The sequence below is a fragment of the Montipora foliosa genome, chromosome 13 (genome assembly GCF_036669935.1).
Source record: "Montipora foliosa isolate CH-2021 chromosome 13, ASM3666993v2, whole genome shotgun sequence".
Taxonomy (NCBI): Eukaryota; Metazoa; Cnidaria; class Anthozoa; order Scleractinia; family Acroporidae; genus Montipora; species Montipora foliosa.
The window spans coordinates 13,923,730-13,933,988 of record NC_090881.1 but is presented as its reverse complement, the minus strand read 5'-3'; the positions used below and the strand labels follow the sequence as shown (position 1 = coordinate 13,933,988).

General features: G+C 38.5%; 1 protein-coding gene across 2 annotated transcripts in view; it reads right to left on the bottom strand.

The window, feature by feature from the left end:
* The window catches only part of LOC137983545 (fibroblast growth factor receptor 1-like), a 36,933-nt gene extending 30,313 nt beyond the window's left edge, over positions 1-6,620 (bottom strand). The window contains exons 1-4 of one of the 2 annotated variants that reach the window (XM_068830700.1): positions 6,297-6,620; positions 5,110-5,516; positions 4,275-4,299; positions 3,715-3,954 (exon numbers count right to left, since the gene is read on the bottom strand). In XM_068830700.1, coding sequence (XP_068686801.1) covers positions 3,715-3,954; positions 4,275-4,299; positions 5,110-5,516; positions 6,297-6,357 — 733 coding nt within the window. In that variant the 5' untranslated portion in view covers positions 6,358-6,620. The remainder of the gene's footprint in view (positions 1-3,714; positions 3,955-4,274; positions 4,300-5,109; positions 5,517-6,296) is intronic. The other variant, XM_068830699.1, reaches the window with a different exon arrangement.
* Between the last annotated feature and the right edge of the window lie 3,639 nt (positions 6,621-10,259).

Here is a 10,259-nt window from a genome sequence, read left to right as displayed (position 1 = left end):
TAAAGAGACATCCTTGGGTGACGCAAGTATGCTGGGTGCATCTGGAAAAGATGACATTCAACGTTATTTACTCTTTGTTAAATGATGAGGGTTTAATACCGAAACTTAATTTGGGTGGAGCATTAATGATCAGGCGAAATTCTTACTTGCTAAACTTAGGAGGTAGCGTTGGCTCAGTGGAGAGAACACACGCCTCACCTCCCACCAATGTGGCCCGGATTCGATTTCCCGACTTGGCATCGTAGTGGGTCGAGTTTGTTTGTTCTCTACTTTGGTTTGAGAGATTTTTCTCCCAGTACTCTGGTCAGTTTCCCTTCTTCTTAAAAAATAATCAATTTGAATTAAATTGATGTGATTTCTATGTTCAGTTTCCCTAATCACACACTGTTGTTCCCTAGCGATATATAGAAGTCTTAAATGAAGTTCATACTAGAAAAGTCTTAAATGAAGTTCATACTATTACAACTATCGATCTCTTTCGCAAACGCTTAAATTTCGCTGTTATGACCAACTCTCAATTCGGCTTCGTCCTTTTGAGTATGTGGAAATTAAAAAAAAAAGATAACTCTTTCGCTCGAAACTAAGAATGGAATCTAATTTAATTCTTGAAAAATAAAATAAAAGATAAAAAAAAAGAGAAACTATGAAGAACCACAGCTACCAAAAATTTGACTACCCTCACTTAGGCCCAAGGAATTGTTTTTCTTTCATGAAAGGTCTTTAAAGAAAGCAAAGAAACCAACATTTTGCCAAGTGGCATTTTTGGTATTACACTCTTTTTAGTTTCAGTTTATAATAATCTAATTTATGAGAATATCGAGGCTGAAATCTGCGGCTGAAATCGTAAGAAGAATAAGAAGAATAAACCCGAGATTTGGAAATGGATATAATTTTGTGTGGTGCAAATTTGTAAATACAATACAATTCAATGTTTTTAACTCAACAGTATAAAATTCTTTCTTTTTCCAAAGAGTAAATGATTGTTTCTTTTAAAGCCTAATTGGCCGAGTGTCGTCAGACACGACGACATCAAAAGCGACGGAGCATGTGCGCAATGTAACACGATACAGATCCAGACACCAAACTATTGTAATTGATACCCCAAATATATTCTAAACTCGAAGTGTCATACGCTGTAATCTAAGAATATACACAAGAGTATTCTTAGCTTAAAATCGGCAAACAAATAAAAATATTCAACCTTGGCAGGAAAGACAATATTCTTATTAAAAAAATAAAGGAGTGTAGGTATTTGATTGGGTATTTCATTGGGATCTTTCAACAAAGGCATCGATTCTTTGTTTGATAGTTCATTCTTTTCATTATTATTATTTTTTTAATGAATTGCAAAGAAAACTGAACCAAAGCATCAGTGTTAAATGCTTTGGAAAGTAAACTGTCCTATTCTCGAAACTAAAAGGCTAAAGAAAATGAAAGGCTGAACGAATTCAAGAAACACAGAGACCGTCCTTGGCATCTCCAACCCAGTTGAGGAACTGAGTCACCTTAATTTGCGTTGAATTTATGTTTCAACCAATTGTAGGTTTGGGTAAGAATTGCCACGATGAAATTTGACGCTGATGACGTCGTTTCATTTTGATGAAAAAACCTAAGTCAAGGTAAATCGTAAATTGCGCGTTTTATTGGTAACTATGTTGAGGAGGTAGTTTATGTGGCCCAGTGGTTAGGGTGCTTCTCTTGAGATCCGGAGATCCCAAGTTCAAGACCCGGACAACTGGTTGAATTTGATATTTAACCAACTTCTGGGCTGCACTTGAAAATAGCGGCAAACTGGGATCATCTCTCAAAACGTTCTTGTTCTGTTTCTGTTGTTTCATTGATTGCGTTTCATTGCCAGTGAAACGCTGCTGACAAGCCCCTGTGGGGAGTGATCGATAGGTATGTTGAAGGAAGAAAATTAAACCACCAGGCAGGCAAAAAGCCTCGTTGTGAACTATGGAAAACAACCTCAACTTGATACTATGTTTCTTTTTTTCTCTCGAGCGTTACACTTTTTTCCCACAAAATCGTTGCTCAGCTGATTGTCATGCCGTATTTTCTTAGATCACCAGCACTGAATCCAGTCAAGATTAAAATGGATCTTGCTTTCGTCATAGATAGAATGACTGATTAATGCTATTTGTGTGTCAAATGATATTTTCTCGAAGTTTCGAACTTCGATTCACCATGAAACAGGTATGCCAGTGAGGAATTCATCAAATTATACCGATAAAACTTGCAAAATTAAGTACGTGAGATGCAAGGATTTTTTTGCGCATTCCTATCTTCTGATGTGTTTTAAAGATCGACTTGAAGAAGTACTCACACAACACATTGACCGTAGGGATCGCCGAAGTCTTGTTCTCGTTATGACTCACTGAAACACATGCGTAATTGCCTGACTGAGATCTGTTCACACTTTCAATGACAAGGACCACGTCACGTACTGTTTGTAGGGGAATGTCGTCTTTCAACCAAACAACAACTGGCGTTCCGCCAAAGGCTAGACGACAAGTGATGTTTACATTGTCGCCCTCCACCACTTCCATTGTGATATTTCGAGAATAAGAGCTTTACAGCCAAATCTCAAGGTGCAATTCGACTTCATCCGTGCGAAAGTATTTTTATAATCTTCACACCTTTGTTAATTCTTTGCGCCAAAAATCGCTTTAAATGCTGTAATTTGCATTATCTGATGTGATTTTTCCTGGGTACCGAAGTCATGACTAGTCCGAAACGTCGGATTTTATCTTTTTTATTGTTCGTTTTTACCGTTTGATATTTCCTTTTTTTTCTTTTTTATTTATTCATTTATTTATTTTTTTAATGGATTAAAAAAATGAGCTATGGCATTAGGGTTAAGCTTTGGAAAGTAAATTGGTCATTTTCTCGAAACTACAGCGCTAAAGAAAGTGAAAGGCTGAATGAATTGAAGAGACATAGAGACCTTCCTTGGCATTTCCAACCCAAGTGATGAACAATCCCCTTTATTTGTCTTGAATTAATGTAACAACCAATTCCAAGTTTGGGTAAGGATTATCACAATGAAATTTGACAGTGATGATGTCGTTTTGTTTTGATAACAAAAATATGTCAACGTGAATCATTATTTACAAGTTTTACTTGTAACTATGTTCAGAAAGTAGTGCATGAAGCCCAGTGGTTAGGGCGCTCAACTTGAAACCCGTAGATCCCGGGTTTCAAGACCCGGACCACTGTGGGGAGTGGTCGATTAGGTATGTTGAAGGAGGAATGCCACCGTGTAGGCAAAAGGCCTCCCTGTGAACTATGAAAAACAACCTCAACTTGATTCTATGTTTTTTTTTTCTTTTCTTTTTTGTCTTTTTTTTTCTCCAGCGTTACACTTATTTCCCACAAAGTCGTTGCTCAGCTGACTTTAATACCGTATTTTCTCAGCCTGTCAACATCGAATCCAGTTAAAATTAAAAATGGATCATGATTTCGTCATATATGGGGTGACCGAGTAATACTAATTGTATTTTGAGTCAGATCTCCTCGCGATATTTTCTCGATGTTTCGAATTTCGAAGTCGTTTTCTACATACACTATGGAACTGGAATGCCAGTGAGGAATTCTTCAAATTAAACTGAACCCATAAAGTACGCAGGATAAGTACGAGGGATGCAAGGTTTTTTTTCGTGGCATTTCCGATCTTTTGATCTGTTTTTAAGATTGACTTGAAGAAGTACTCACACAACACATTGACAGCAGTGATCGCAGACGTCTTGTTCTCATCATGGCTGACTGAAAAGCATGCGTAATTGCCTGACTGAGATCTTTTCACACTTTCAATGACAAGGACCACGCCACGTACTGTTAGTAAGGGAATGTTGTCCTTCAACCAAATAACAACTGGCGTTCCGTCAAAGACTAGGCGACAAGTGATGTTTACATTGTCACCTTCCACCACTTCCATTGTGATATTTCGAGGATCTGAATATAGAATTAAAACAGTGTTTTAGACATCCATGTCATTGTCCGGCACAAAATCATCACATTTCTAAAGCATAAACTAGCAGTATTCCTTCGGAGGTTTCAAAGTCCTGGACTAATAGGTGTCTGCCTTGAGAGTGCAGTTTTTTATTTGATTTTTTTTTCTCTACCCTCCCGGGATGTGAATCTGCGTATAAATGACCTGCAAGAACTGGATGCTGTGGTTTAGGCCTCACTCCCCCATATTTAGGTCTCTACTGATTTTATCGCATTTGACTACAAGTTAAGTTTAAAAAAAAACTACGAATCCATACTGTCACCTGGTGTCGGCGTGGGCGGAGGATCCTGTGGAAAAATGGAACAAAATAAACTACGAAAACAATACTTGGCTTTGATATAAATCACGGACTGCTTCATGCTTTGCCCTCTCTCTCCCTCGCTTCCTCTACCCCCTTTCCTACTTGATGTATTTGAGTATTGTTGCGTTTTGTTTGTGAGTGAAGCAATGTAAACAATATATACATTATAAATCTAGAAACTGTTAGATATTTGTGACAAACAAGAAAAGATCATACAGAGATTTAATAATTCAAAAAGTGAAACGCACATAAAATGGCTCTTGTTGTTCGCATGTTTCAAACGTCATATATGAACCTCGCCAGGTGTACAAAATGAGTTTCAGAAATTTTTTCTTCACCTGGGATTTCTGTTCGTATGGAAAGTAATAGAAGAAATGTCACCGGTTTTCCCTTTGCCACCTTTGCCAATAAATGCTCTTTTTGGCATTTAACAAAAAAATGCAAACATTTCACGTTTTGTACAACGTTGAGAAGTAACTAGCATGTCAAAGCAAATCGAAATTCTGTGAGAAAGCTGTTAACAGAAACACCTGAGGGTGTTTTTCGAGGTTCAGGGAATTCATAACCGAAAAGTTGCATTTAAAGAGAATAAAAGGAAGAAACGTTTCTTTTTCCTGCAAATATGAGGTAATTTTAAGGTGAACAATTTTGCGTACAAAGAAGCTTATAAAATGTCCAGGTTCAAAAGGGACTTTCAAGATTGGATCTGTTTCGAGGTTGTCTGCAACTGCTTGATAATCGCAGAATTGCTCTATAATCAAAGAACGTTATGTCCTAAACAAGAAGGTTTCCTCACCTTAACTACAAGAGAGAACGGTCCTAGTTCCTCAGTCGGTGGAGGAAAAAGATCGACGCGCACCTGGATCCCGTAATCTCCTGCATCACTAGGCTGAACATTTGTAAGTTGGTAAGCGACAGTGTAATCTCGAGAAATATCACCCGCCCAAAACCAGCGCCATGCCAATGAGCTGTTGGCTGTCTGATCATTCGTCGTTCCACTTGAATTCAGGGTGAATTTTTTAAGAAATAAGTCTATGAAGTGATAATTCTTATTCCACGTACCGAACCACACCTCCAAGTCCTCTTTCTTTTCCTCAGCAGTAAGAATCAAATTCCATGTCAACGTTACGTTAGATCCAATAAAAGCAACATTGGTGTCGTTGGGTTGGCTGCTAATTTTTAATCCGTGTAAAAAATCAAAAACTGAAAATAAAAGCAATCACACAGCATAAAAGCAAGGTTTCAAGGCGTGTCACAGCTTCAGAGGCAAATAAAATGTGTATCATATTCCCTCCGAAGACAGAAATTAGTCGCACCATATTCAACAACGATTTTACGTTGGCTTATAAGTGAAAAGAACGTTTCTGTGTTGTTTTCGAAGCGCATTACTTCTGATCTTTTTTGGCGACTGTGAGTGGACGTTTTCCTAAATCGCAAAAATTGTGCACTGAAAGGTGTCCAAATTAAAGAATTAAGGAAATCCTTTGTTTATCATCAATTGTTTTCTCTCTTTCTTTTTTTTTTTTTTTTTTTTTTTTTGCACAAATATTCTAGATTCACAGATATGCTAGATTCAAGGAGGAGGCACTGCGACCCAGTGGTTAGGGTGCTTGCCGTGAGATCCGGACTTCCCGGGTTTAAGAATCGTTCTGACGGCTCGTTGAATTTGTTCCCGGTAGTCCCTGGTTCAACTTCCCGGCCACACTTGTAAATTGCCCACTGGGTTGCCTCCTGCCCATTTGGATTCTTAACAGTTGTTGTTGTTATTGTTGTGTTCTGTTGTTTCGTTGATTGTGTTTCATTGGCCCTGCGAAAAGCTTCTTTGAGAAGTGGTCAATTAAGTATGTATTGTATGGCATAAGACATTTTCTGGTTTAAAGTCTCAGTGGAAATAATTTTAAAAACATACGAAAAATATCTCTGCAAGCATCACTTGAATGTAATAACGACTTTAGAGCAGTGATCGTAATTAACTGTACTTACAAAACAAAGGAATCAGCAAACTGCATGTAACGTTGATGTAACGCAAAACACCTTGAATCATCTCGTCTGCGATGAAGTTAAGGTCCTGTTGGGTTTTTGTCCCTTTAGGAACGAGTTAGGCCTTGGTTCTTTCTGCACTGATTGATGCACAAATCAGATCCGAGCTGCAACCGTGCCAGTGACTGATGACTGCTGCAATCAAAATTTGCAATGTTGAAAACTTGTCAATACAATAAATACAAACGTTAACGTTGGACAGTTGTCAAAACAATGGACACAAACGTTAAAGTTCAAGCTAGCATGGACAAAACCAAAAAAATGAGTGACAAGTCTACAATCTGAAAGTTGTCCGAAAAACATTTTTATGGCCGAAAATGAAATTCTCATGAATAAACAACATTTCGTTTTCCTACGGTTTTTGGATTCAAACGGTAGGGACATGAACAATAAGGGAACCAGCAAGCTCCACGGCCCGTGGAAAAACCCCCAATCAATATAGATTTAGACACTGAAATAAACTTAGTCTATTCAGTTGGTTTGGACAGAGATAGTCGTTGATGATTTTATACACCAACTGAAATCTCAGCAAACGCCTTCGATTTTTAACGTTAAGAGTCTCAATTTAGATCTCAATCTGAGTGCATGGAGTCCTGTTATCGTTGAGTATGGTGCGCATAACCTGATTTTGGAGCCTTTCTAGGCTGTCTATCATTGAATTTGAACATTCCACCAAACAGAACATGTGTAATCAAAGATTGGTAGCATCGTTTGTTTATAGATCTTCAATAGAACGCTTATAGTCAGGGAAAAAAAAGTCTGTTTATAAGATGGATTTTTGCATACGTTCTTTCAAAGCAGAGTAAAGCAAAGCAACCATATTTAACGTCGATAACTCGTAACAGTAATTCAACTGACAAACCTGAGGTCGACGGTGCGCTCATTTTACTCCCCCATCTCAATCAGTGCTCCGTTTTACGGGTATTCAAAGCTACTTACCTATACACGGAAAGGAAAAAAGTCGAAACAAGGATGCGAGATCCGGGAATCGATCTCAAGACCTCTTGCACCAAGGCCGCGCACTAACCGACTGTGCCATCCTTGCTCCTTCAATTGTTGCATATATGAAAGATTCTCTTCCTAAGTCAAGGTAATATCGACGTAGACACCAAGATCTTTATAATTTGTTACTTCCTTGAGACGGCGATCGTGAGTAAAGATATTTAGATTATTAGAATTTTTTAGACTTCCTTGAGTTCCAGTTGTCATGATTTCTGATTTCCTTGGGTGTACAACCATTTCATTACTTGATAATTATAAGCTAATGTTGTCAAGATTTGCATTACTACAATTAGATGCTTGTTGCTATCTCCGTCACTGTAATGGTTCTCAGTATCGTCAGCAAACAAAGTATACGTACAACTTGGGTGTTCCACTGCTGATGTAACATCGTTACAATGTGCGCAGACGAGAGTTGGTCTTAAGACGGACCCTTGTGGGACCCCGTGTCGAAGTGGTAAAGATTTAATTTTGTTGAGTTGCAACTGACATATTGTCTACGATTATCAAGGTAGTTTTCAAACCAATGAAACGCAGAGCCGGATACACCAGCAGATTCCAAATTCTTCAAGAATAGATTATGATTTATGACATCAAAGGCTTTTCGTAGATCCAGAAAAGCAGCTACAGCTATTTCTTTACTATCAATTGACCATTTCCATTCGTCAACGAGACGGATTAAGGCTATATTACATGATGGCGTTTTTGATATGCAAATTGTTTTTCGATGGTCAATTTGTTTTCAACTGCAAAGTCTTAGAATTGTTGATTAGCAAATCTTTCGAGCACTTTGGCTAAACAAGGTTAAACAGACACTGGTCGATAGTTGTTGCACTTTGTAGAAATTGCTTCTTTAAAAACTGGTGAAACGCGAGAGATTTTCCACTTTAAGGGGAATTGACCTTGACGGAAAGATTCATTAATTAGATATGCAATGCTGGGGGCAAAATAGCCAGCCACGGATTTAACTGCTTATACCGGGATATTATCCACTCCAGCTGCTTTCCCTGCATCTAGCGTAGCTCATTGGAGACATACTTGACGTAAGAGAATTCCTAAGGCACATTCGAGTTGTTCTTAAGACTGATGATAAATGTGTTGCAAAGGAAGGAAGTGCTTGTTCAGCGATACTTGTGAAGAGGTTATTCATGTGTCAGCAATCTCTTTTTTAAAATGTTGTTCAGTGGAGCATTCAAGAGACGAACTTCTTCAAAGTTTACTCCCTCGCTCTGGCAAAAGCTGCAAGTGACTCGACCAGCAAGCTGTCGATAAACTCATCTCTATCGACAGTGCTCCAGTGCTCCGCTACTGCCGCATCAATATTCTTCTTCTCCATCAGTTCGGCCAGATTTCCACGAAGAATCTTGTTTGCAACCTTTACTGGCGTTGATTTTAATCTTTAAGCGGATGCCGAGCTCGGCGATGGCTCTTGCCCAAACCAAGAGCATTTGTCGCTTGCAGCAAGAATGTTCTTCCTTTTTCCGGACAGAATGATGATATTTCTTTCTTCTTGGGCATGCTTTTTTCCTTTTCTTTATCCAGGAACTTTTTTTCTGCTTTTGATTTCTCCATAAGAGTGAGCGCAAGCTTCCACGTGTGAAATTTGTTAAACAAAATACAGTCAAGTCTCTTGACGGACACCTCTGTAAGGCGGACACCTCTATAAGACGGACACCTGGTGCTGGTCCCGGCCTGTTTCTTAGTCATTTTACTATAACAAAACTCTCTATAAGACGGGCACCTTTATAAGACGGATAACAGACACTTTGGAATCGTCAACGAACACTTGTGAGGTGCTGAATGTGACCGCAAATTACGGTTTAGGGAAGAAAATTTCTTGTACGTGACTCTTTTTAACACCAGACGTTTAATTGACAGCTGTTATCTTGTCGCCGGAATACATACAGTACAAGTTCAAATTATAAATCAGTCATTGTCCCATTCAAAAAATAACTTGGAGATGACAACCGAATAGTAAATAAACTTAAAATAACTTAAAGAAAACTTTAAACAGACTCGTATTCACTGTACGCAGGTTCAGCATTATTATCTAAAAATTCCTGAGGTCATGTTACGTCGATTCTCTATAAGCAGGACACAACCTCTCTAAGACGGACACCTGAGGCCGGTACCGATGGTGTCCGTCTTAGAGAGAGTTGACTGTATGCAAATAACATGAAATACGAGGGGCGCGAAAAAAATCGCCCATTGACAAGTTTTATAACACCTTCCTGATTTATTAACTGTTCTTTGAAAATAAGTTTTTCGAAATCGCTCGAACGCTTTTTCAGATCTTTACGTTTTGTTTTTTTTTTTCTTTTTTGAAAACGTTAGGTAAAATGTCTCTCAATTATTGTTTTTAACGTTTAATTTAATTACCATTTCTTTGAGACAGAACAAATCGCTGAGTATAAAAAACATGCAGATTGCACAACTGCAGACTGGGTATAATAAAAATGCGGACTGGTTACAAAAAAGCCCAATCGTCAAATTTTGTACTGAGCACGGTGATATTTGATAACACCAGATGTTGGGTTATTGTGAACTTAAATAGATCATAACACATACTTAGAGCCAATTTATATGAGGCGAGTCAACCTGGTTAGGTGGGCTGGCCCGCTTTACCGAGATCTCGGCGAATGAGTTCTTTCTTTGGTAAAATCTCGGTTCGTTAATATGAGAAGGCGGGCTGGCCCGCTTGTCAAAATCCCGGTCTGAGTAAGCGGGGCTGAAAAATTGTTATGGCGTGTGGTTTGCCTTGAAAACGCAGCCAGATTTGCATGATCACAAGATTGTTATTGCATCTTTTGTTTTAAAATGCCATTCCGTACTTGCTAGAGCTAAAAGGAACCTTCATTTCAAGTAAAAATAAGAAAATTCACCAGTTATCTTGTGCGTGACTTTGAC